Source organism: Pogoniulus pusillus, chromosome 36, assembly GCF_015220805.1.
Source record: "Pogoniulus pusillus isolate bPogPus1 chromosome 36, bPogPus1.pri, whole genome shotgun sequence".
Lineage (NCBI taxonomy): Eukaryota > Metazoa > Chordata > Aves > Piciformes > Lybiidae > Pogoniulus > Pogoniulus pusillus.
In genome coordinates, this window is record NC_087299.1 from 7,799,060 (window position 1) to 7,825,617 (window position 26,558).

Below are 26,558 nucleotides of genomic sequence, written 5' to 3' on the forward strand. Positions count from 1 at the left end.
CTGCTGAAGGAAAAGCTTTTCCTGAGCTGTGCCCAAGAGGCTGGGGCAAAAGGAAGGTGCTGCACAGCACAGGTGAGTATGCTGGTTCCCTTCTGGAGCCCCCCAAACCCGCAGCAGCTGCACCTTGTCCCCCTCAGCCAGCACCTTCCACTTCTCTCCCAGCTGCCAGTTCTGCCCAGGCAGCCTTTTGTACCAAGAGCTCCAAGAGCAGCTTCTCAACCCATCCCAACTTTGTTCTGCTCCTCCTGGACCGCAGCAGGGAGGACAAGCTGCAGGGAGGTGACACCCAGCTGCAGGCAGGAAGGGTGGAGAGCAGCTTCTGCTTCCAGCTTTAGCTGCCTGATCCAGTTCTACCTCTTGGTTCTCTCTCATACCAAGGTAGAAAAGGCAAATAATAGTATTTCCTAAGCTCCCCAGGACAGGAGGTAAGTAGCTCAATGTAAGTAGAAGGGATTAATAACAAGCTGGCTTCATCAAGTGCTTTGAGATCTCGAGGTGAAGAGCTCCAGCTAATAAGCCCCAAGCTTTCACATGAAAATGTTTCTCCAGCTTAATACCAATAATCAGAAGTGTGATGGCAAAATTGCTCTTTTCCACCAGCCAGGAAAGGGAAGAAAAATGCTTCTGGAGCAGCTTTTGCTGAGAGCTTCCCACCAGGATCCTCTGCAGAACCTCTCTGCCCACCCTGCCAGCCCAGCAGCAGCTGCCCAGGAAGCTGAGCCACCAAGAGAGCACCAGAGAGGGGCTCTGGTGGGCACAGGATTCCTCCCTCCAGGGCTGCTCCCTCCAGGGCTGAAGCTTTCTTCACAAGAACAGTATTGACAAGTGAGGAGGACTCTGAGCATGGACAGAGGAGAGGAATAGAATCATAGAATGCTTTAGGTTGGAAGGGACCTCAGGGATCAGCCAGTTCCAACCCTCTGCTGTAGGCAGGGACACCTCACACTAGAACAGGTGGCTCAAGGTCTCATCCAACCTGGTCCTGAACATCTCCAGGGAGGTTGTGGAGCACAGAAGCACCCAATGTGATCTTTGATCACATTGGGTGCTTCTGTGCTCCACAACCTCCCTGGGCAACCTGTGCCAGTGTCTCACCACCCCTCAACCTGTGCCAGTGTCTCACCACCCTCAACCTGTGCCAGTGTCTCACCACCCTCCCTGTCAAGAATTTCTTCCTCCCCTCCAATCTGATGATGACTTAAAGATGAAGATGTAACCATGGTGACTTCCCTTTGGGACCCTCTGAACCCAACCTAGATGAGAGGGAAACAACTCCTGGCAGCTGCCCCTTCCCCCAGCCAGCCCTGCCTGCTGAAGGCAGAATGTGCCTGCCAGCCTGGACCAGTTCCAGATGCCAGGGGAGTCCATCCCTTCCTTCTCCAAACAATCAGAGGAGCACAGCCAGAAGCTTGATTACAGCTGGTGGGGGGGAAGGGAGGGGGATGTACCTGCTTTCATGGCTCACAGCATCTCCAGTGACAGGAATGGGGGAGGAGGAAGAAAGGCTAACAATGCACAACAGCCACACTGCCATGCTCCAGACAGACACAGCCGTGGAGCCCTGCAGCAGGGACCACAGGCAGGAGGAAAAGCAAGCCAGGAAGGGACTTCTAACGAGGGCTTGCATTGACAGGGTGAGGAGGAATGGATGGAAGCTTGAGGAGGACAGATTGAGACTAGAGATTAGGAAGGAATTCTTGCCAGTGAGGGTGGGGAGACACTGGCACAGGTTGCCTGTGGATGGCCCCTCCATGGAGGTGTTCAGGACCAGCTTGGATGAGACCTTGAGCAGCCTGGGCTAGTGAATGATGTCCTGCACACAGCAGGGGGGTTAGGACTGGATGGTTCCTTCCAGCCCAACCCATTCCATGACTGAATGAATCAGCCTGGGCTAGAGGATGGTGTCCTGCACATAGTAAGGAGTTAGGACTGGATAGTCCCTTCCAACCCAACCCATTCCATGAATGAATGAATCAGCCTGGGCTAGAGGACGATGTCCTGCACATAGTAGGGAGTTAGGACTGGATGGTCCCTTCCAGCCCAACCCATTCCATGAATGAATGAATCAGCCTGGGCTAGTGGATGATGTCCTGCACATAGAAGTGGGTTAGGACTGGATGGTCCCTTCCAACCCAACCCATTCCATGAGTGAATGGATCAGCCTGGGCTAGAGGATGGTGTCCTGCACATAGAAGTGGGTTAGGACTGGATAGTCCCTTCCAACCCAACCCATTCCATGACTGAATCAATGCAAACTAAGCACACTCAGGAGCACAGAGTGTCCAGGCTGAGCCCCCTGGAGAAGAAGCCTCCCTCCACCACAGCCTGTCCTGCTGCCCATCCAAAGACTCCAGCTGCTGTGGAAGGCAGGGCAAGCCAGCAAAGAGCAGGGCAGAGCTGCTGCTTCTGGAGTTTCCTCGTGTCAAAAGGGCAGAGGGAAAGGCAAAGCCCCAGGGATGGAGCCAGGCGTGTGTCAGGCCAGCACAGCCCAGCATTAATGCTGCATGAGCAGGAGCTGCCCGTTGCCATGGAGATGGGTTAGGCTGCTCCTGCCCAGACTCGCCTCTGCATGTTCCCTCCTCTTCCCAAGCCCACCCTCCCTGCCATCAATATTAATTGCATCACCCAGGGCTTGCTCAGGGAGGGAGAAGGAGCTGCCTCACCCTGCTCAAAGCACCATGGCACAATGAGGTGGCCAGCAGCAGAAATGAGGTGGCCACCATATAGCCCTGGCTAAAAACATCACTTGGAACCTCCTAGTCCATGCCTAAAAATCAGTCCCCTGGGAGAGAAACAGAGAGCCATCAGATTGGGTGACATGGGCATGTGGTGGAGTCCTTGCCCCTGGAAGGGTAGGAGGAACAATTTCTTCCCCCAAAGGCAAGCTCTGGCCCAGGCTGCCCAGGGCAGTGGTGGAGTCTCCACCCCTGGAAGGACATAAGGAAGAATTTCTTCCTCCAAAGGGTTGTCAAGCCCTGGTCTAGGCTACCCAGGGCAGTGGTGGAGTCTCCATCCCTGGAAGGACATAAGGAACAATTTCTTCAATTAAAAACTTAGCAAGATCTGGATCAAGCTGCCCAGGGCAGCTCCTGGCCAACCAACCAGACCATGGCACTAAGTGCCCCAGCCAGGCTTGGCTGCAACACCTCCAGGCACAGCCATTCCTCCTCCCTGGGCAGCCCATTCCAATGCCAATCACTCTCTCTGACAACAACTTCCTAACAACATCCAGCCTGAACCTGCCCTGGCACAGCTTGAGGCTGTGTCCCCTCGTTCTGGTGCTGGGTGCCTGGCAGCAGAGCCCAACCCCACCTGGCTACAGCCTCCCTGCAGGCAGCTGCAGGCAGCAATGAGCTCTGCCCTGAGCCTCCTCTTCTGCAGGCTGCACCCCCCCAGCTCCCTCAGCCTCTCCTCACAGGGCTAATTCCCTGAGACTGAAACCCAGATTCACAGACTCAACCAGATGGGACTTGCTGATCCTGAGGGTCTTTTCCAACCTGGTTATTTCTGTGATTCTGGAACACTTCTGGGAGAGGTGAGGTGAAGCTGTGGGAAGAGCAAGGCAAGCTCAAGTGTCTGCAACCTCAGCAAGGACCTGCTACAGGGGGAAAACAAGAACACCTTTGCAAGTTCCCCCATCTCCTCCTCCTCTTCTCTTCCAACACTTAAGCCACGTAACATGAAAGTGCATAAATTGATCCCCAAGAGAAAGCTCAAAACCTCACTGTAAATGGAGAAGAAAATGCTCTCAGGAGATCAAAAGTGGTGTCTAATAACAGCTGCTACCTTATCTACAGCTCAGGTTTTGAAGAGCTATGTTTAGCACCTTCTCCTCTCTCCAGAGCAACCCTGAAGCTGTCTCAGCTTGCTGAGTTGAAGCAGGCTTTGCTGTGGTGGTGCTCAGGGTGCAAATCCCAGGCAGGGAAACAGTCACCCCCACTGCAGCAGTGGGCAAAAACAGCAAGGCTGGGCTGGGGGAAGGAGGAGCTGAGAGCTTGGGGCTGAAGCTCCACAAGCAGCCCCTATTCCTGGCTGCTGAAATGATGCCTCACTGCTCCAGCTGCAAATAGGAGCAAGGGAAAAAAGGGGAGAGACATAGATTGGGTTGGAAGGGACCTGCAAATCTAGTCCCAACCCTCTGTCGTGGGCAGGGACACCTCCCACTAGTACAGGTTGCTCAAAGCCTCCTCCAACCTGGTCCTGAACACTTCCAGGGAGGTTGTGGAGCACAGAAGCACCCAATGTGATCTTTGATCACATTGGGTGCTTCTGAGCTCCACAACCTCCCTGGGCAACCTGTGCTAGTGTCTCAGCACCCTCAACCTGTGCCAGTGTCTCACCACCCTCAACCTGTGCCAGTGTCTCAGCACCCTCAACCTGTGCCAGTGTCTCAGCACCCTCATCCAACCTGGCCTTCAACACCTCCAGGCCCCTCCCCAGCCTTGCTGCCCTTCTTTGGACACATCTACTCCAGGCTAAACCAGCCCCAGAGTCCCTCTCAACCTTTCCCCACTCAGCCCATGAGATGTTCCCCAGCAGAGCATCTCCATGCAGCCACCAGCACCGCCCTGGGACATTCCATGCTCCAAACACACCTACATCCATGGAGCATTCCCTTCCCCACATGCAGCTCCATGTGTAGGAGAGGGCTGGGGCTGGGAAAAGCACAAGTGTGAAGGGAAGGAAAAGCGTGGGGTGGGCAGGAACAGTCCAAGGGGCTGCAGAAATGCATCTGTGGGCAGGCAATAAAAACAGAAAGCTGAGGCTGCTGAACCTTCTGCTTCAAACTGAGCTCAGCACCACCACAAAGCCTGCACCCTGACTTCATTTGGCAGCATTCAGGCCCGATATTGGCTTCTGCCAGAGGAGAAATGGGCTGGGATTAGCAGCCAGAGCCTGCTGGTGCTTCATAGGCAAAGGGAAATGGAACTGAAGAGCCTGGGGCAAGTTGGATTTTCCTGGCTTTCCTCCCAGGACAGCCCAATTGTCCTCCCCCCTGTCCCCCTGAGAGACATCCTTGGAGAAACAACAAGCTCAGGGCTGCCTCTCTGCAGCAGCGACTGGAGAAGGAAAGGTTCAGAGTGAATTTGGCAGCAGGAGGTGGTTTTGGATAGCAAACACCTCCTGAGGTATGGAGCAGCCCCAACCTCCTCACCACCAGCACACGGCAGGGTTTAGCTGCAGGGCTGCAGGCAGGCTGTGGGCAGCATGAATTAAGCAGGGGGTGGGGAGCAGCTTCCCTGACTTCTAAAGTCCTCAGGCAGTTATTTTCTACAGGTTGGTGGCCAGAGGAAGATGTTCATCAGAATGATGGGATGTTAATTAAAACCCACCAAAGGAGGAAGGACAAACTCTTCCTGACAAAGGGTCGAACAAGAGGAGCAAGAGCAGGACTTGTGAAACATGGCTGTGCCTGAGCAGAGCATCATAGCCAGGGCAAGCCTCTGCCCTGCCAGGAGCCACTGGAGAAGAAAAGGAACTGAAGAGAGGGCAGCCAGCAGCCAGCTGAAAGGCAGTGCTCAGGGCTGGTTGATTCTATGACTCTAAGGGCACACTGCTGGCTCATGGTGAACTTACTGTCCACCATCGTGGCCAGGTCCTTCTCCGTCCAGCTGCTTTCCAGCAGGTCAGCCCCTCAGCTGCGCTGGCGCAGGAGGCTGCTCCCCACTAGGTGCTGCTCTCATTGCTGTCTGCAGCTACCTGAAGGGAGGCTGCAGCCAGGTGGGGTTGGGATCTTCTCTCAGACAACCAGCAACAGAACAAGGGGACACAGCCTCGAGTTGTGCCGAGGCTTCTTTCTCCTTAGCAGGGCTGAGACAGCAGCACGGATGGAGAGCGATAGGAAATGGCCTCAAGGTGCACCAGGGCAGGTTTAGGGTGAATATTAGCAACAATTTCTTTGCTGCAAGAGTGGTCAGGCACAGGAGGGTGCCACACCCAGGGAGGTGGTGGAGTCCCCATCCCTGGACTCTGGTCGTGGCACCTGGGGGCAGGGTTCAGTGGGCACGGTGGTGTTGGGCTGGTGGTTGGACCTTAGAGCTCTTTTCCAACCAAGCTAACTCTCTGGTTCTATGACACTGCTCAGCCCCTGGCCTCATCCTGTTAATCCACCCCTCTGCAGCCTGGCTTCAGGGCTCTGAGAGGACTCTTTGTTCTCCTGCCCTCTCCACAGAGCAACCCACAGCAACAACCCTGCCTCCCGCACGCAGCCGCTGCGAGCAAACAGCAGCCAGACCTCCCCGCACAGATGCTGCTGCAAGAGCACGGCCAGGGGAGGAGAGACCCTCCAAATCCTCCCCCCCACACACCATTTAGGTCCCCCCAGGGGATGCAGGAAAGCACAGCCCACCCTGCTTGCCCCTCCACCCCACACCTGCCAACCCCTCCCCTTCCCCCTCCAAAACACTCCTGCCCTGGGGGGCTGCAGCTGAGCCAACATCCACCCCCTCCGCAGCTCCCCACGCTCCTGCTCCAGCTGAGGAGAAGAATTAGCCAGCTTGGATGCCATGGGCCAGTTGCTGAGCTGGGAGAAGGCAGGAGCCTTCATGGAGCACTGCTTTTGAAGCCAGCCAAGCCTTAAGACCCTAACAGAGCTTAACAATCTAGTGCCCAGCTGTGGGAGAGTGGGAAAAGCAGGGAGTTAACAGCACTAATGGCCCTGTCTCAGGGAGAAGCAGAGTCTGCTCCATAAATCAATGTGTGGCTGCAAAGATGATTAGGGGACCAAAGATGCTGAGGGGAGTAGAACATCTCACTGATGAGAAAAGACTGAGAGGATTGAGGCTTTGGGGGCTGGAAAGGAGAAGACTGAGGGGGGGATCACATCAATGCTGATCAACACAGCAAGTGTGGGTAGCAGGAGGATGGGGCCAGGCTGTTGTCAGCAGTGTCCAGGGGCAGGACAAGGGGCAACAGGCACAAACCTGAACATAGGAAGTTCCATCTAAGCATGAAGAGGAACTTCTGTAATTTAAGGGTGCTGGGACCCTGGAACAGGTGCTGGAGTCTCCATCTCTGGGTCACTCAAACCCCACCTGGATGCCATCCTGTGCAGCCTGCTCTGGGTGGCCCTGCTTTGGCAGAGGGGTTGGACTCGGTGGTCTCCAGACAACTGGAACAGGCTGCTCAGGGAGGGGCTGGAGGCACCACCCTGCAGCTATTTAAAAGAAGTGTGGCTGTGGTGCTGGGGGATGTGGATCAGTAGCTTAGCAGCAGCAGGGGCACTGTGAGCTCTGGGCAAGCAGCTGGACTTGGAAGACCTCAAAGGGCTCTTCCAGCCTCAACAGTTCCATGATTCTGCAAGTGCAAAACACAGCCCTGTCTAAACCAGTGAGCTACAGAGGACCAGAGACACATCCCCAGACCATCCCATGCAATGAACACCTTCAGCCTCTCCAGCACAGCAGAAGCAGCAGGAAACAACCCTTTCAGCCCAGGGAGAACCTCTTCCCCAGCCCCTCTCCTCCCCTCCTCCCCATCCTTTCTGCTCCCCTCCTCCCCATCCTTTCTGCTCCCCTCCTCCCCAGCCCTTCTGCTCCCCTCCTCCCCAGCCCCTCTGCTCCCCTCCTCCCCATCCTTTCTGCTCCCCTCCTCCCCATCCTTTCTGCTCCCCTCCTCCCTGCAATGCTTCCTGAAGACAACATAATTCATTTGCACCATATTCTGGTCAGGCAGACCTGTAGAAAATGCCCTCAAGTTGCACCAGGGAAGGTTTAGGTTGGAGATTAGGAACAATTTCTTTGCTGCAGGAGTGGTCAGGGATGGGAACAGGCTGCCCAGGGAGGTGGTGGAGTGCCCATCCTTAGGGATGCTCAAGAAACCTGTGGCCACAGCACTGGCACAGGCTGCCCAGAGAGGTGGTGGAGTCTCCACACTGGAGGTGCTCAAGAAACCTATGGCCATGGCACCTGGGGACAGGGTTTAGTGGGCATGGAGGTGCTGGATTGGATGATCTCAGAGGGTTGTTCTTCCTCCCTCCCCCCGACCTGAAACAATCCCATGACTCTCTCAGGCTTGCCTCATTTTGGCAACCCACCAAGGGTGGTAGTTTTCCATCTCCTGTGGGGACCACAGAGCAGCTTTTGGAGTCTGTCATCTGGCTGGGCTGGGCTGCTAATATTTTGGAGCCCTAAGCTAAGAGTTCCACCTACATTGGGGTTTATTTTCTGCTTTAGATGTCTCCTCTGGTCTCCAATTATAGACTAATCACATTTTTATCTCGCATCCGCTTCTCCTCCGCCTCCTTCCCCACCCCCACCCCAGGAGGAGAGAAAAGGAAAGAAACAAAAGTGGCATTAATTGGCTGCTGTTTTCTGCTGGCTGCTTCTTATCTGTGCAGGTGAAATTCGGGAGCCTGGGGAAGGTGCCTGAACAGGCTGCCAGCAGAAAGCAGAGCATTTTAAGCCTGGTTTTCAGAGGCAGCAGAGCTGCTCTGATGGCATTGTCTGAGCCTGCCTACACCCAACAGCTCCTAAAGCCCTGGCTGACAACAGCCTGGCCTTGCAAAGCAGACTTCAGATAGTCATGAAGGTTGGAAAAGACCTTTAAGGTCATTGAGTCCAACCATACTCCAGCTCCCATGGCCACCAGACTGTATCCTCAGGCACCAGAGGCATTGCTGTGCCTGGAGGTGCTCAAGCAAAGCCTGGCTGGGGCACTTAGTGCCATGCTCTGGTTGCTTGGCCAGGGCTGGGTGCTAGGTTGGGCTGGCTGAGCTTGGAGCTCTCTTCCAACCTGCTTGATCCTATGACCACATCTACAGCTTCTCAAACACCTCCAGGGTTGGGGACTCCACTACCTCCCTGGGCAGCCTCTTCCAGTGCCTGACCACTCCTTCAGCAAAGAAATTACTTCTAATATCCAACCTAAACCTCTCCTGGGGCAACTTAGGGTCATAGAATCAAGGGAAGCACCACACTGCCTCATGGCTGGGAAGGACCAATAGCTCTGCAAGAGGACAAAGGAGGCACCACACTGCTTCATGGCTGGGAAAGTGACCATTTGGAGGTGGGGAAGGAGTTGTTTGAGGAGCCCAGGAGAAACCTGCAGGCAAAGACAGCAGGGGAAGGAGAGCTTTGTTAGCCCCCTGTGATTTACTCAGCTCCATCCTTCCTGCCCAGGGCAGTGGATACCTTTGATGTCCAGCTGAACACCACCTTCCACTTTGCTTTTGATGCTGATGAAGTCCACACCTCTCACCAGCTGCAGCACAAGCCCAGCAGATGTTTTGGTAGCACTGGCACAGTGTCAGCAGCTGAGTGAGCCCAAACTGGGTGGGCTGGGGGGGAATCAGCTGTAAATTAATGAGCATCTCAGCAACCTCTGCTAGCCTCAAAACTCCCTGAGCTGCTCAGCCCACTACCTGCTCTGGAGATGTTCCTACCTGCTTTGTGCCCATCTAGCCACCACCATAACCCACACCAGTCCTTTCCCAGCAAGGACAAGACCTGTCAAGGCAGTGGAGAGTCCCAGGGAGGCACCATGCCCACATCACTCCCCAGAACATGCATCCCTCCCTGCTTGGCCCACATCTGCTGCCAGGGCAGGGAGGACACCAACTACCCAGACCATGGCAAGATGCAGCCTCAAGCTCTGGATTCCACAGGCTGAAACAAATCAGCTCCCTCACTGTCCTCCTCTGGGATGTTCTGATGCCACTCAAAAACCCAGAAAGGACCAAGGGAGGCAGAACACAGCTTCTGACTCTTGCCTCATGCTAGCAGCCCATCACCTTCTCATGATCTTCCCCTCACCTGCAGCTCCACCACACCATGGTTGGTTGGGGGGAGGGCTCTGCTCTGACAGAGCAGAAAACCTCTCTGCACCTTATCTCCTCCCCTCCTCCTCTTGCCAACATGCAGGAAGATCCTTAGAGCACAAAGAACAGCTTCTACAGACCCAACACTGCTGCTTTGAAGGGCAGGGTCCCCTCAGATGAACCACTAAAGCTCTGCAAGCTGCTGCAGCACACACACAAATGATCCCTTCCCTCCTTTGCCAGCCCTTCTCCACTTCCACCACAGCCACCCAGGAGTGGAGCAAGGGCTGAAAAGCAACGAGGGAGAGAGTGGCTCTGCCCTTCCTCCTCACCCTGGTGTTTCTGCACCCCCAGGGCAGGGATGAGGGCAAAGCAAGGGCATCAGCGAGCTGCTGTGCTGCTCTGGGCACAGAGTGCAAGCCAGGCAGCTGCAAAGTAGATCACTGGGCCAGGAGGTGAGGTTCCACCAGCTGTGGGAAGCAGGAGAGGCTCAAGCAGTTTGCTCTCAAGTGCACCCCTGAGTGCAGGAAGGAAGGAAGGAAGCAAGCAAGCCACAGGGCACTCACCATCGCGCGGCGTCGGCGGCGTCTGGGTGAAGTAGCTGTTGGGTTTGTCTGCAAGGGAACAAAACACAGGCAGGCTGTCAGCAGGTCCCCTTCTGCAGGCTCCCCCCAGACCTCCAGCTGCAGCTCCCCACATCCTACCTCCAGCAGAGAATCATAGAATGGGTTAGGTTGGAAAGGGAGCTCAAAGCTCAGCCAGTTCCAACCCTTCCTGCCATAGGCAGGGACACCTCCCACTAGAACAGGTTGCTCAAGGCCTCATCCAAGCTGGTCCTGAACACCTCCAGGGAGGTTGTGGAGCACAGAAGCACCCAATGTGATCAAGGATCACATTGGGTGCTTCTGTGCTCCACAACCTCCCTGGGCAACCTGTGCCAGTGTCTCCCCACCCTCACTGCAAACAACTTCTTCATTCCTCCTGCCCGCACACCCCACGCAAGCAGGCAGCAGCTCCCAAGGAGGTCTTGCAGCAAGGAGGGAGCAGCAAGAACAGGAGCCAGCAGCTTCAGCTCTCCCACTTGTATCAATGGAGCATCTCTGGCTTAGGATCAGCTCTCTTCTGCCTGGCAAGCCCCAGCCCGTTGTGTGCCACTCCACCAGATGCAAATGGTGCTGTGTAGCACCTCTCCCACACGTACCCACCTGGCCGGCGACTGAGCAGGTCACTCAGGTTAGGCAGGACAGCAGCAAGAATCCTGCCAGCCTCCAAGGCAAGGAGGCAAAGGTGGGAGAAGGAGGGTAGCAAACAATGAAAGCTCCCACAGGCATGACCTCAAATCCCAGAGCAAGGTGGCACAGCCTTGCCACCAGCCAGATCTTTACATCTGGGTAACCTCTGATCAAAAAGAGGGGCAAGAAGAGTTCCACCAGGCAGCAATTCATAGACTCAAGCAGGCTGGAAGAGAGCTCCAAGCTCAGCCAGCCCAACCTAGCACCCAGCCCTGCCCAACCAACCAGACCATGGCACTAAGTGCCCCAGACAGGCTTGGCTGCAACACCTCCAGCCACACAGACTCCACCACCTCCCTGGGCAGCCCATTCCAATGCCAATCACTCTCTCTGGCAGGAACTTCCTCCTAACATCCAGCCTAGACCTGCCCTGGCACAGCTTGAGCCTCTGTCCCCTTGTTCTGTCCCTGGCTGCCTGGCAGCAGAGCCCAACCCCACCTGGCTACGGCCTCCCTGCAGGCAGCTGCAGACAGCAATGAGCTCTGCCCTGAGCCTCCTCTGCTGCAGGCTGCACCCCCCCAGCTCCCTCAGCCTCTCCTCACAGGGCTGTGCTCCAGGCCCCTCCCCAGCCTTGCTGCCCTTCTCCAAACACCTTCCAGCACCTCAACATCTCTCTTGAACTCAGGAGCCCAGAACTGGACACAGCACTCCAGGTGTGGCCTGAGCAGTGCTGAGCACAGGGGCACAAGAATCTCCCTTGTCCTGCTGCCCACACTGCTCCTGAGCCAGCCCAGGATGCCACTGGCTTTCTTGGCCACCTGGGCACACTCCTGGCTCATGTTTAGCTACTATCTAACTACTAGCTAACTCCACACACCCTGTATCCCTACAACCAGCATCAATCTGGGCTCTGCTCTCTATGAATGATGTGCCCCAGAGCAGCAAAGCCAGGCTGTGGCAGTGGGCACAGCACTCCTTAGGTGCTCTATCACCACCTGGCCCCTGCTCCAGCCACTGCTTACTCCAAGCATTTATGTTTCACACAGCAGAGGACACAGCTCATCCCAAAGCTTGGCTGGAGGATTTGCCTGCCCTCTAAAGGCTTTTCTCACAGCAGGTATTTGGCACTTTCCAGCACCAAGGAAGTCAAAGACACGGTTGAACGGCAGAGTCCTCCTCCCCAGGCTGCACCCAGCAAAACCCAGGAGCTGGGAGGGTGAGCACCTGTGCAAGGATGAGGCAACAAAGCACATTGCAGTAGGTGGAGTACCCACACTCCAGAGTGCCATCTGCTCAGCCACACCAGGGATCACATCAACAGCCTAACCTCAGGGAGAGCTCCTCCTCCTTGCCCCAGCCTTCTGCTGATTCTTCAGAGCAAGGCAGCAGAGATCCTGGAGCAACCTAGGAGGCTCTTCTCCCACCCACCACAGGCGGCGACAGGTCCCCAAGGGTCAGCATTTCTCTTGTACCAAGGGAGCAGCAGAGAGCTCCTGGCCAGCCCGGGACTGCCAGGAGCTCATCTACCTCTTGTCTCCTCCACAACCCTGCTGAGATTCCCTGCCCTCCCCTTACAAACAGGCTGACTGCATCTGCCCCAGAAGCATCACCACACTCCCCCCTCCCCTTACAAACAGGCTGACTGCATCTGCCCCAGGAGCATCACCACACTCCCCCCTCCCCTTACAAACAGGCTGACTGCATCTGCCCCAGGAGCATCACCACACTCTCCCCTCCCCTTACAAACAGGCTGACTGCATCTGCCCCAGGAGCATCACCACACTCCCCCCTCAAGACACAGTGTTTTGGGGGACAGGGGAGGCAGAGTGAGCACACCATGCACGACAGAGAGCTGAGCTCAGCCCACCCAAGCCCTCCTTGACAGCTCAGGGCCAACATCATCATCTGAGGTAAGAGAGGGGCAGAGCTATGGAGCAGGCTGTCACCTCCCTGGCCTCTCCCCAGGCAGCTGAGTGACACTGGCAGCACCGGGAGGGCTGCTCCACAGCCCCCATCACACCAGCGGACCTAACACCAGCCCCCCACACCCCCCCAGGCTCTCCCCTTCCCCTGCTCCTCCGCACGGCCCGGGGACACCTACAGTTGTTGAGGAAGAGCAGCACGGCGAATCCCAGCGTGGAGGTGGCCAGGAGGATGAGGCAGATGTTGCAGGGGATCATGAAATACCTGACCACCAGGGAGACCTTGTGCTGGTACAGGCGGTCCCGCTCCAGGGCCCCCGGCGCCATGGGGTACTGACAAGCTGTCATGCTGCGGGCCGAAGCGCGACCCGCTGCCGGCCCATGCAAGGCACAGGAGGAGCCACCGAGCTCACATGGAGCCCTCTTCCCTCCCTCCCCGGTCGTCTTCAGCAGCCACAAGCCCTAAGTTTTCCCAGAGGTTCCCATCCTCCGCTTGTAGGAGGTAGGGGGAGGGCGAGGTGAGCTGGGGGCAGCCTCAGGAGGAAGAGTCGGTGCCCACATCTGCCATCTCCGAGGGAAGGGTCAGGTCTCAGCCTGCTCCAGGACAATCCTGCCGTGCTCAGCCAATCCTTCTTCCAGCCCGGGAGGTATCGATCCACACCTGCCTGCAGGAAGCAAACTAAACCACCCCCAGGTGGAAGAGCCTGGGGCTCAAGCTCTGCAGCCAAGCCCAGCAGGATGGGGGCAAGCTGCTGCCGGCGTGGGGGCTGCTGCGGCACCAACGCAGCCTGGTCCCCGGGAACGGAGCTGGGATGGAGGTGGTGCAGGGGGTGCTGGCATGGGACCCCTCTCAGGCTGGCAGCCTCGGCGACGCCCGCGTCCTCTCGCTGGGGATGGCAGGGCAGGTCTTGCCGCCCAGGTGATGTCTCAGCTCCCCGTTCAGGCTCCACGCCAGCCTCCCTCCAGGAATTCTGAGCTTCCTTTGCCGTCCTCCTGCGGCTCCTCCAGGGCAGATCCACGCTCCGCGGCTGCCAATCCTCCTCCGGAGCAGATCCTCGCAGCCAGGCAGCCAAGGCTGCTGCTCCCTCGCAGCTGCCCCACGCCCCAGGTGAGGGCAGATACTCCTCGTTCCCGTCACAGCCTCTGCACATCCATCCCTGCTGGGCTTCTCTCCCTCCCGGGGCAGAAGGAGCTCGGTGCTCCCCCGGCGCCACCAAACCTCAGCCCAGCTCCAGCTCTCCAGCACCTTCCCAATCCTCAGCAGAGCAAGCCGGGACCACAGCCCAGCTTCTCCTCGACCCTTTCTGTCGGACAGCCAAGCAGCCTAGCGTGGACACCGTCACCTCCACGGTGGTGGCCAGGGCATGCCAGGTCCCCTCCTCACACGGCTGGGACATTCCAGTCCTTCCCGATGAGATTGCAGCTCCCTGCGGAGCCCAGCATGGAGAGAGAGAGAGAGAGAGAGAAGCAGCAGGGATGCGGGCGGTGGGAGCGATGCGAGCGCTGGGAGGGGGTGGCTGATGGGTGCGGGGTGTGTGGGTGTGCAGCAGGGGAGCTGGGAGCCCCTAAATCCAGCCCCCCGAGGTTCACCCCACACCGCGCAGCATCAGACAACGAAGCGAGCGGCAGCGGAGCTCCAGCCCCAGCCCCACGCCCCCAACTTTCCCCGCCCGCTCCTCTGCCCCCCGGGGGTCAGCCTCGACCCCACCTCCCTTACCATCCTCTTCCTCCTTCCTTCCCTCCCCCGGTAGCGGGGCTCCACACCCGCCCTTTCGGCTCTAGGAGCCCCCCGGGGGGGGGTTAAAAACGAGTCCGCCCCTCCCGAGCCAACAAAGGGGCAGGGGCAGGGGCGCGGCGCAGACAAAGAGCAAGCGGCGGCGGCGAGGGTCGCACAGCCCCGGAGCCCTCCCCCGGCAGCGCTGGGAGAGGCGAGGGGGTGGGGAGGACACCAGACCCCCCCCATAGCCCCCCTCGCACTCCCCGGGGTTGGGGCAGGGGGTGGGTGGGAGTCCAGCGCCTGGCTGCTCGCCCCCCACCTTAGCCCCAGCCGTGTGCGCTCGGCGCTGGAGGTGGCGAGAGGAGAAGTGGGGAGAGGCAGAGAAGCGTTTGGGCTGCGGAGGACCCTCGAGAGCATCGAGTCCGACCATGACCGAACTCTGCCCAGGCTGGGGCTGAACCCTGGTCCTCAGCACCACACCTCTGAGACACCTGCGGGGGGTGGGGATTCAACCACCTCCCCGGGCAGCCTGTGCCAGGCTTTTGAGAACCCTTTCGGGGAAGAAGTTTCTTCTCACGCCCCACCTAAACCCCCCCCGGGGCAATTTAATGCTATCTCCTCTTGTCCTATCACTTCTTCCTTCGGAGAAGGACAGACACCAGAGGGAGAAGCCCAACCCCCACCTGGCTGCAACCTCCTCTCAGGGAGCTGTAGAGAGCAACGAGGTCTCCCCTCAGCCTCCTCTTCTCCCTCAGCTGCTCCTCCCCAGCCCTCTTCTCCAGACCCTTCCCCAGCTTTGTTGCCTTTCTCCTGCCAGACTCCAGCCCCTCAATGTCCTTCTTGGAGTGAGAAGCCTAAAACTGAACCCAGTACTCAAGGTGTGGCTTCCAGCTGTGCTGGTCCCTTCCTTGCCTACGCCTGGGTGCTCCTGCCCTCCAGAAGCCAAAACCCTTCTGGTCACCACTTCCCTCGGGCAGCAAGGACAGGACAGCTGCCAAGAGGAGATATGGGGTGAAAGCCAGAGACTGTGCCAAGAGTCCTCAAGCATCCATCCCATGCTTGTAAGGCAAGATCAGTGCCGTGGAGATGTGGCACTAACTCCACTGTGGTCAAACTGGGAAGCTCAATGCAGGGAAGCTGCTCTCAGTTCCTCCTGTCTGACCCTGCTCAGCACCAGCCCACAGCCTGGAAGGGCAGCCCAGCTTCCTCTTGGCCCCTGCCAGCAGCCACCACGCAGGTCCTGGCTGTGACACTGCCCAGCAGTGCTCTCCTCTCCCCCCGGCACGGCCAAATGCTGTGGCTCCGTGCAGAGCAGCTGCAGCTGGGTGATTCCAGGCTGCACAGCCCTCTGCTCCCTGGGGAGGGGGAGCCAGCAGCATTCCCACCTCCCACTCCTCCAAAAGTCAGCAACAGCTTGAGACAGGAGAACCCTCTCTGGCAGCACCTACCCCTCCCCACCCCAGCCTGCTCCTCCCTCCCTCCCTCCCTCCCCTTGGCACATCCCCTGCAGCCCGAGGGACACAAACACGCAGGCTGAACCCACCCACTCTCCCCTCCAGCAGGGAGAAGCAGAGGAGCCTGGGTGGTCCTTTAGCAGGGCATCTCGGGCAGCATGTGGCAGGGTGTCCCGAGTGGGATTGGCACAAAGGTGCCCTACAACTGCAGCACGAAGCTACCCCTGCTCTTCCCTGCTGGAGGTGTGGGGCTGGGAGCATCCCGGGGGGCCCAGCACTGCAGGGTGCAACTTGCCAAGAGCAGCACAGGGAAGATCCCAAACGGAGAAGGCAGGAAAGAAATCCAAGTCACGTCCCAGATACTGCTGCTCTTTAAACCTGCCTCACTGCCTCCCCTCCCTGGGGACTGGCAGAACATGATCCCAGCTTGCTGTGAGGCACAAACTGCATCCTGACCCCCCTGCCAGGAGGAGAGCACACTCGAGCTGGAGGCCTGATGGCCTCATGTCCCAACAGTAAAGCAGCTCGGTGTGGTGCACCTCCCAATGCACACTGATGCTGCAGAGAGAGACCCTAAAAGCCCAATTTCTAGGAGGGCTCAGCAGGAAACCCTCTGCCAAGCAGCCCTCCCAGGCAGACCCCTACTAGGAACTCATCTCAGAAGCCCACTCACAAGCAAGGTGAAGAGCCAGGTGGAAAGGGGCTCCTCAGCCAGCACCAGAGGCCACAGGGATGCCTCTTAAGGCAGGGCACAGTACCCATCCCTTCACCAGACCTCAGGGCTGGCTCAGCATGCCAGGAGCATCCCAGGGGCTGGATGGACTCCCAGCCCCATAGCACATGGAGCCACTCCCAGCTCCTCCAACACAGTATTTTGCCCTTCACAGGCCAAGCTCAAGTCCCTGCCACTGCTGCCCCATTTCTAGTACCCTTCCCCAGCTACTGCAGCCTCCCCTGGAAACTTCTGGAGCATCACACAAGAAGCCAAGACCTTCCCAACAAGCCAGCAGTGCCCTGGGCAGCTCCTCTGCTTGGTCACCATGTGGCCAGCTCAGCCTGGTCCTACATTCTTCTGCTCTGCCCTGGGACAGAGGTGCCAGACTCTCACCCAGTGCCTTCACCTGCACACTGCCATGCTGACACTGGCCCAGTGATGCCCCATTCATCTCCTGCCTTGCTCCACAACCCACCAGAGCATGCTGCCCTGGCAGTCCCATCACTGGGATGATGCAAATGTCCTCCTCCCTTCCCTGCTGGATTCTTTTCCTCCTTCAAAGCCTCTGGCCTCATCCTGAGGCCTCATTCTGAGGCCAAAGGCTTTGAAGAAGGAAAAGAATCCAGCAGGGAAGGCAGGAGGACATTGGCACCTTCCTGCCTGCCTGTTTACACATGCAAAGCAGCCACCACACAGCCTGTCCTTCTCCTTAGGGTTGCCTCCAGCCATTTAGAGGCCACTTTTAGGGGCAGAAATATCTCACATCCTTTGTCTCCTGCAGAAGGCAGGTCCAGACTCCAGCATGGGCAGTTGAGCTCAGCATCCCCTTGGCCAAGCCAAACACTTGCACCTTTCATCAGGTGAAGCTCTGCCATCAGGAGAGCCATTTGCACTGAGCAGACATCACCCTGGGCTGGTCCAGCCGTGTGTGGGTCACTGGTTTTGCCTCTTGCCACCTTCTCCTCCCCAGAGCTGGCTGCATGCAGACATCCTTGTGGAGCTACAGCACTTCACACCTGCCCACATCCCATTGCACCAGCTCCAGCACATGGGCACAGCCAGTCTCCCACCTACTCCCACTGCCAGCTGTGCCCACCAGGCATGCTCAGACCTTCCCTTTACACTCCTAACACCAACGCAGGAGGGACCAGGCAAGAGAAAGCCAGCAAGGCCCTGAGGAGCTGGAAGAGCAGACAAAAAGGAGCAGCTCAGAAGAGCTGTACAGGGAGCTCTGAATGCACATCACCAGCTCCACACCACTCTGAGGTGGCAAGAAGTGGCTGGGCATGAGCCAAGGGCACCTGAGGCATAAGGACAGTTCAGTCCCCACTGGTATCACCATGCCAGGCTGGAAGGGACCCCAAGGTTCATCTGCTCCAACCTTTCGAGGTGACAGTGGAGGTGCAATGAGCTGCTCCAGCACTTTGCCAGGCTGTGTCTTAAAGGGGAATCGACTGCTTGCCTTGGGGATGAGTCCAGTGTCTGACTGCTGGCCCAGCACCCTGCCAAGCTGAGCCCTAAAGCTGTCCAGTGTAGGGGAACCCACTGCTCACCTTGGGAGAGGAGTCCAGTGTCTGACTGGAATCATGATTCAGCTGGAGTCCAGTGAGAATCTCCCTAGCAGTGTCTTGTCCCTACCACTCCTTGTCTTCTCCATGGGACTCCGTGAAAAGGGAGTCTCCATCCTCCTGGTGCTGACCTTTGATGTCCTGGTCCCTGGCCAGAAGGTCTCCCTTCAGCCTTCTCTTCTCCAGGCTGAGCAAACCCAGCTCTCCCAGCCTTTCCTCTCATGACAGGTCCAGCCCAGCCTGCCCTAGGCTGGGACCCATCCCTCAGCCACACACCAAGACTCCAGAGCAGTCCATCCACTGCTCAACATCCTTCTGCCAACAGCACTTTTCCCTTTCCTCCTCCACGGGCCTGGAAGCAGCCAGGCTGCAGGTGCTGGGAGGAGGCTCAGCCTCTGCAGGGTGCAGGAGGCAGAAAGTCACCTCCTCTGCCAGGAAAGGAGAGGGAGGAACAGGGGATTGCCAGCCCATTTAGCATCCTCAGACACAGCTGCTGGTCCTCTATCACAGACAAGAAAACATTTCTCTTCCAGCTGCTCCATCTCTCCCCCCTGCCCAGCTCTCTAAATGCAAGTGCTCAGTGCATTAAGGCCTCTGGTGGTCAGCAGCCAGTTCAGAGCCTGGTGCCACTAATGGGTTTATTTCTGGGCTTTCACAGCCACTGCCAAAATGCAGCAGCCAGGCAAGAAGGGGCTGGGTGCAGCTGGCTCTGCTCAGCCTGGCACCATGTCGCTCTTACCCTCTTGCTTCTGCAGGCTGGAGCTGCCAGGAGACATAATCCTTGGTGCTGGGCAGTGGGGAGGCCCCAGCACAGCATCCCTGCTGCTCTAGCCTCAGGTGGGGGCCTGCCAAGCATCTCATGGGACCTTGCACCCTTAAGCCACCAGTTCCTTGGGCAGACAAGCAGGAGACAGCACTACTCTTTCCTTCCCCTCCTTATTTCTGCCTTCCAGGTGCCAAATAGCTGCCTGCAACCCCTCCCTCCCCCCCCCCCCCCAGAAAGAAATCTGCATGCTGCTTTGGAAGCTGACTGACAGCTGTCAATCTCCCCTCTCCCTCCTCACTCAGCTAGAGGCCCTGCAGAAGCCCCAGCTCCTGCTGTTGCCAGGCTCATTCCCCACCTGGCTCCCTTCTGGCTAATCCTGTTTGGCAGGGAAGCTAATTGGGATTTATCTGACAGCACCCAATTCCTAGAGAGCCATTTTGTGCTTCCTCCAGGGAGGCGAAGAGGAGGAGGAGGAGGAGGAGGTGGTGGGAGCCTGCAGAAGGCTGTGCACACTCTGCCTTCCCCAGCCCCTCCTGCAGTTTTACAGGGCTAATTACCAAGCATTAGAGAGAAAGGAGCAGGAGGGGGAGAGAGAGGGGATTTTAATTATTTCATTTAACACTTGGCAGGACCCAGCTTGACTCCTGCTGAGCAGTGCTTGGGAATAAAGAGCTTTTAAACCTCATCAAGGGAGACAGGGGAGTGGGAGATGGGGCTGGGGGGAGCCAGCCTCTTGGCTCTGGGCTGGGACTGGAAGAGGATCTTCATTCACACCGTGCCCAGGCACTGCTAAGCAAGGGCTGCCTGGATGCCTCTTTTGAAGGGGGGGGCTTGAAATAGCAGAAAGGGACCTGGGGGTCACTGAGCTGCAGTTTGGATGAGACAAGCTGGCCCCAAAAACCCCAAGCAGCACTACAGGCTGGGGACAGAGTGGCTGAGAGCAGCCAGGCAGAGAGGGAGCTGGGGGTGGTGGGAGAGAGGAGCTGCAGAGGAGGCAGCAGTGCCCAGGTGGGCAGCAGAGCCAATGGCATCCTGGGCTGGCTCAGGAGCAGTGTGGGCAGCAGGACAAGGGAGGTTCTTCTGCCCCTGTGCTCAGCACTGCTCAGGCCACCCCTGGAGTGCTGTGTCCAGTTCTGGGCTCCTCCATTGTAGAGAGATGTTGAGGTGCTGGAAGGTGTTGAGAGAAGGGCAGCAAGGCTGGGGAGGGGCCTGGAGCACAGCCCTGTGAGGAGAGGCTGAGGGAGCTGGGGGGGTGCAGCCTGCAGCAGAGGAGGCTGAGGGCAGAGCTGATTGCTGCCTGCAGCTGCCTGCAGGGAGGCTGTAGCCAGGTGGGGTTGGGCTCTGCTGCCAGGCACACAGGGACAGAAGAAGGGGACACAGCCTCAAGCTGTGCCAGGGCAGGTTCAGGCTGGATGTTAGGAGGAAGTTGTTGGCAGAGAGAGTGATTGGCATTGGAATGGGCTGCCCAGGGAGGTGGTGGAGTGGCTGTGCCTGGAGGTGTTGCAGCCAAGCCTGGCTGGGGCACTTAGTGCCATGCTCTGGTGATTGGATAGAGCTTAGAGGTCTCTTCCAACCTGCTTCATTCTATGATTCAGACCACCCCCTCCTCCCTCCTGCTATGCCACAGTGGTTCTCCAGATGCACTCGGGGATGCCCAAGCCTGGAGCTTTGGAGCAAGCCCTGGGGAGTGCAGGTTACCCTCTCCCAGCACTGCAGGTTGGTGGTCTCCACAGCACAGCCTGTGCACAGGCTGCATTGCAGCTCCCAAGACAGCTCCTCCAGCAGCACCACACCCCCCACACCTCCTTGCACCCACTGGCAGTGCTGAATGGGGCTCAGGTTGTCTCTACCTCCCCTCCTTCAAAACAAAAATCAAAGTCCTGCACACAGAACTTGGTGTCCAGATGTGAAAGCTCAGGGCTGTGGCCAAAAGCAGACACAGAGCAAAGCTAAAGCAACCCATGGGAAGGGGGAGATGCATCTCAGTACAGCTCCCCACTCTCCTGGCCAAGGTGACTGAGCTCTTTTTGCCCAGCCCTGTCCTCCTCTGCCTCTGCAAGGACAAACCAATGCCCTGGGTGACTGCTCACACCTGCTGCTGGACCTTACTCCTCACCTCCTGCTCACACCTGCTGCTGGGGCTTACTCCTCATCTCCTGCTCATACCTGCTGCTGGACCTTACTCCTCACCTCCTGCTCACACCTGCTGCTGGGCCTTACTCCTCATCTCCTGCTCACACCTGCTGCTGGGGCTTACTCCTCATCTCCTGCTCATACCTGCTGCTGGACCTTACTCCTCACCTCCTGCTCACACCTGCTGCTGGGGCTTACTCCTCATCTCCTGCTCATACCTGCTGCTGGACCTTACTCCTCACCTCCTTCAAGCCCAGTTCAGGCTCTAAATGAGGCAGCTGGGCCTGAAGCCACAGCCTAGAAGACTCTCCACATCAAGGCAGCAAGCCAGGGGGTTGCACACCTCCAGCAGCCACTGCCTCCCTCCTCCATGGCATGCAGGAGCAACGCTGAGAGCAGTCTGGAGAGAGGAGAGCCAGAGTGATGCTGCGACAAAAGCCTCCCTCCGCCTGTCCCCTAGCGCTGTCCCACCGCTGGGAGGGTGTCCAGGCAGGGGGCATGCAGCACTGCAGCCCCAGGCTTGCTGCCAGGGAGGCTGGAGGTGCCCTGCAAGCTGCAGCGCTGCCTGCTCCGGCAGGCTCACACTGCCCCCTGCGGGGATGATGCTGGAGCAACAGGAGGATGAGGAGGGAGGGAAACCTCTCCTTTGTTTGGGGGACAAACAGAGCTTCCCAAGGCCTCAGGGGATAAAGTCTGCCCTGACCTTACTCTGTCCTGCAGTGACTGTAACCCCAAGAGAGCATTAACTCACAGAACCCCAGCATGGAGGGGTTGGAAGGGACCTCTGGAGCTCATCCAGCCCAGGCCCCCTGCTAAAGCAGGACCAGCCACAGCAGCTTGCCCACGTCCAGGTGGGGTTGGAAGCTCTCCAGAGAACAGACTGCACAGCCTCTCTGGGCAGCCTGCTGCAGGGCTCTGCACCCTCACACCAAACAAGTCTCTCCTCACATTCAGGTGGAACCTCCTGGGCTCCAGTTTGTGCTCATTGCCTCTTTTCCTGTCACTGGACACCACTGAGAAGCATCAGGCCCCATCCTCTTGCCCCCCACCCTTTGGCTCTTGCTGAGCATTGCTCAGCTCTCCTCTGGGGCTGCTCTTCTGCAAGCTCTCAGCCCCAGGGCTCTGAGCCTGTGCTCCTCACAGAGCTGCTCCAGGCCACTCAGCAGCTTTGTAGCCTCCCCTGGACTCTCTCCTGCAGTTCCCTGTCCCTTCTGAACTGGGGAGCCCAGACTGGCCCCAGCACTGCAGCTGTGGCCTCACTAGGGCCGAGTTCTCCCTCCAGCAGAGGAAGAGCCTTGCCTGAGCAAGCTGAAAGCAAATGGCCCAAGGCCTTCAGCCTCTCTGTGCAGCGAGTTGGCTGAGCTCTGAGGTGTCCTTTCTGCCAGCTCCTCCTCCAAAACACAGCTCAGTTGCTCTGCAAGCTGATGCAAAGGTGTTCATCTGCAAGGGGTGGGGTGTGAGGGATCAGCTGAGCTCCCCCAGGATGTGCTGAGCTGGGGTGGGTGTAAATAGGAAGAAACAGCACAAAACAAACGAGGGGGACCAAAATTCCAGCACCTTGCTGGAGCCAGCAGGCTAAAATTAGCCATAGCCCTCTGCAGACCTGCCCACTCAGACAGCAGCTGTCACCAGATCATGAGTGACAGCCTTCAGCCTCCTGCTGCCTCTGCCCCAAAGAGCAGCTCTGGCTGGAAGTTGGGGTGATGCCAGGGACCCCAGAGTAAAATCAGAGACCTGAAACCACAGCAGCAGAGCTCAGCTAGGGAGAAAAGACATCACAGCATGAGAACTAGAGAGGATCAAAGTGCCTCACAAGGACACTTCAGCCTGGAGAAGAGGAGGCTGAGGGCAGAGCTCATTGCTCTCTACAAGCTGGAGAAGGCTCAGGGCAGAGCTCATTGCTCTCTACAAGCTGGAGAAGAGGAGGCTCAGGGCAGAGCTCATTGCTCTCTACAAGCTGGAGGAGGCTCAGGGCAGAGCTCATTGCTCTTTACAAGCTGGAGGAGGCTCAGGGCAGAGCTCATTGCTCTTTACAAGTTGGAGGAGGCTCAGGGCAGAGCTCATTGCTCTCTACAAGCTGGAGGAGGCTCAGGGCAGAGCTCATTGCTCTCTACAAGCTGGAGAAGAGGAGGCTCAGGGCAGAGCTCATTGCTGCCTGCAGCTCCCTGCAGGGAGGCTGTAGCCAGGTGGGGTTGGGCTCTGCTGCCAGGCACCCAGGGACAGAAGAAGGGGACACAGCCTGAAGCTGTGCCAGGAGAGGTCTAGGCTGGATGTTAGGAGGAAGTTCCTGCCAGAGAGAGTGATTGGCACTGGAATGGGCTGCCCAGGGAGGTGGTGGAGTCCCTGTCCCTGGAGATGTTTAAAAAGAGGCTGGATGTGCCATGGGTTAGTTTAGAGGAGGCTGGATGAGACACTCAGTGCCATGGGTTAGTTAATTAGGAGTTAGGTAATAGGTTGGACTCGATCTTGAAGGTCTTTTCCAACCTGATTAATTCTGTGGCCTGGTGGTCTCAGGTCAGGGAGCTGCTAGAGCCAGGTCTGGAGCTGGGTGCTGGTCTAGCAGCCCTCTCCCTGCTGCAGGGGCTGGCTGCTGCTTCCTCAGAGCAGTAGCCTGGTAGTAGGAGGTGTTAGGTTGGACTGGATGATCTTGAAGGTCTTTTCCAACCTGGTTAATTCTGTGATTCAGTTCCTACCCACCTGGCACTCAGGCAGCTGAGAAGGCACAGGGGGATGATGAAAGGGTGCCCTGAGGCAAGGTGAGACAGGAGGCATCCTGAGAGCAAAGCACCCCTGTGCCATGGCAGCTGCACAGAGCGCTGCAGGCAGAGGGAGTGCTGGCAGCAGCGTTCAGGAGAGGAGCTGTGAGCCTTCAGGCAGAGGCACTCTGGAGGATCCTGGAGTTGCTGAGGTTAGAAGAGACCTTTCAGATCATTGAGTCCAATCCTGGAGTTGTTGAGGTTGGAGGAGACCTTTCAGATCATTGAGTCCAGTCCTTAACCCAGCACTGCCAGGGCACCACTAACCCATGGCCCTCAGCACCACAGCTACACAGCTCCAGCCATGGGGACTCCACCACTGCCCTGAGCAGCCTGGGCCAGGCTTTGACAACCCTTTTGGAGAAGAAATTGTACCTCATGGCCAACCTCAGCCTGCCCTGGTGCAACTTGAGGCCACTTCTACTTGTCCTGTCCCCTGAGACTAGAGAGAGATACCAACCCCTACCTGGCTCCATCCTGAGCTGCCCAGGAGTCAGAGAGAGCTCAAGCACCTCACTAGAAAGGGAGCAGTAAAAAGCTGTGGGCATGCCCCTAGGGATGGAGGGCAGCTGCTCCAGCTGGGTGGAGAAGGCAGGGAGACACTATGAGAAGGAAGAGAAGGGAAAGGGCACCTTGCCCCCTGCCCAGCCATGGCCCTGCAGCAGGGATGGGGACACAGCAAGGGGGAGAGGGCAGCTGAGCAACCCAGAGCCTTTCTTTCCCCCTCCTGTTTTTGGGAGAGCCAAAAGCAGGGGGCACCCAGCTCCCACCCTGCCAAAAGCTGGAAGCTGAATGCTTTGTGGGCAGTGCTGCCAGCAGCATCCAGCAGGATGCTCTCTGCCTGGCAGCGGCGCAGGTCTCAGGTTCTGGATCTCAGGCACAGGAGTGTTAGCCAGCAGAGGATGCTGTCGGCTTAGATAGCTTCTCTCCTGCCTCCTCCTGCACCCAGGGAGCAGGCCAGCAGCAGAACAGCTTTCATTAAACCTTCCACGTCCCTCTGGGTCCCTCTCCAGCACCCCTGCAGCAGGGGCAGGTTTCCAAGCAGATCCTCAGCCCCACTGCACAGGACAGCCTCGATATTGGCCACAACAAGGGGCACAAACCCAGGAGCAGCAGCTTCAAACAGCTCCCCAGGCACAGCTGCCCCAAACCCCCTTCCCCTGGCTTCCCTGGCCAGCTGCAACACCCAGCCCAAGGCTGAGCTGCCACAGCTCCAGCCCACCCCAGCAGGTCCAGAGAAGCTCATCCAGTCCAACCCTACCCTGCAAGGAGCAGAAGACAGCCCCAGCTAGGTCAGGTTGCTCAGAACCCTGTCCAAATTGACCTTGAGTGTCTCCAGGGATGCAGCCTCCACCACCACCTCTCTGGGCAACCTGCTCCAGTGTTTCACCAGCCTCAGAACAACTTCCTCCTGGTGTCCACCCAGCCAGCTGCTCACCCAGCTCTGCACAGGGGTCAGCAGGGAGCCTAAAGGTCTCCAGGGTGAGCACAGTGTGGGCAGAGGAGCAGCCCCAAAGTCAAAGCTGACACAGCTCTGTCAAAGCTTTGGTCAAAGTCTAAGCTCTGATTCCTCTACACAAACTTTCTGGTGCCTGTGCATGCAGCAAACATGGACCTGGGACCTTTTGCCACCCCAGAGTGGCAGTTTGGACATGCTGGAAAGGGTTCAGCAGCTCAGGGAATCACAGAATCAGGCAGGGTTGAAAGGCACCACAGGGATCAGCCAGTTCCAACCCCCCCTGCCATGGCCAGGGACACCCTACCCTAGAGCAGGCTGCACACAGCCTCAGCCAGCCTGGCCTTAGACACCTCCACTTCCACCACCTCCCTGAGCAACCCCTTCCAGGCTCTCCCCACCCTCACTGGAAAGAATTTATTTCTGGTATCTCATATCATGCCACAGAATCCTCCTCCCCCCTCCCCAGGCCAGGCCAGCAGGTTCCACTCTCCCTCCAGCACAAGCTGGGACAGAGCTCTCCCCACCCTCCCCCAGGAAGCTGGTGAAAAAGAAAGGCTGAGGATGAGGTTGGACATGAGGCAAGCTCTAGGTGAGCAGCAGCTTCCTTAGATCACAGCTTCACAGCACTCCAGAGGCTTGGTGCCACAGCAGCTTGCCCCCTGCCTCATGCAAGGACAGCAGCAACCCAGTGGGCAATGCCAACAGGCTGGGCAGCATGGAGGCAGAGGGGGAAACAGCTCTTCAAACTGTGATCTAAAAGCAATAACCACCCTCTGAGGTGAGAGCATGTGGCTGTGGGCACGGATCTGAGCCCCCCCAGCCCACCTCCAGAAGGTTTCTATTGCTCCAGCACACCCTGGGTGGATGGGAGGGTGGCAGAGATGAGCCAGGTGAGCCTGATGGTGGATGGGGATAAAAAAGGCATTTCACTGATGGTTTAGGGTTTGGTTTTTGCATGACACCATCACTTACCAGCAAGAAGCTTCCTATGTTCTTTAGAAAGCAGGGAAGGAGAAAAAGGAGAGAACAAAACAGTTAGAAACAAGGAAACAGGCAGCTGAGCCCCAAAGCTTTGAACC

At 57.8% G+C, this 26,558-nt stretch overlaps 1 protein-coding gene across 9 annotated transcripts in view; it reads right to left on the minus strand.

Annotated features, from left to right (window-relative positions):
- Window positions 1-26,558, minus strand: part of AGRN (agrin) — a 147,950-nt gene that overhangs the window by 66,785 nt on the left and 54,607 nt on the right. For 5 of the 9 annotated variants that reach the window (XM_064172100.1, XM_064172097.1, XM_064172096.1 and 2 more), the window contains 2 exons: window positions 26,452-26,472; window positions 10,324-10,371 (listed from right to left, as the gene is read on the minus strand). In XM_064172100.1, the coding sequence (XP_064028170.1) occupies window positions 10,324-10,371; window positions 26,452-26,472 (69 nt within the window). Of the gene's footprint in view, window positions 1-10,323; window positions 10,372-13,090; window positions 14,534-26,451; window positions 26,473-26,558 lie in introns of those variants that run through there. The other 4 variants (XM_064172104.1, XM_064172098.1, XM_064172101.1 and 1 more) reach the window with 3 other exon arrangements.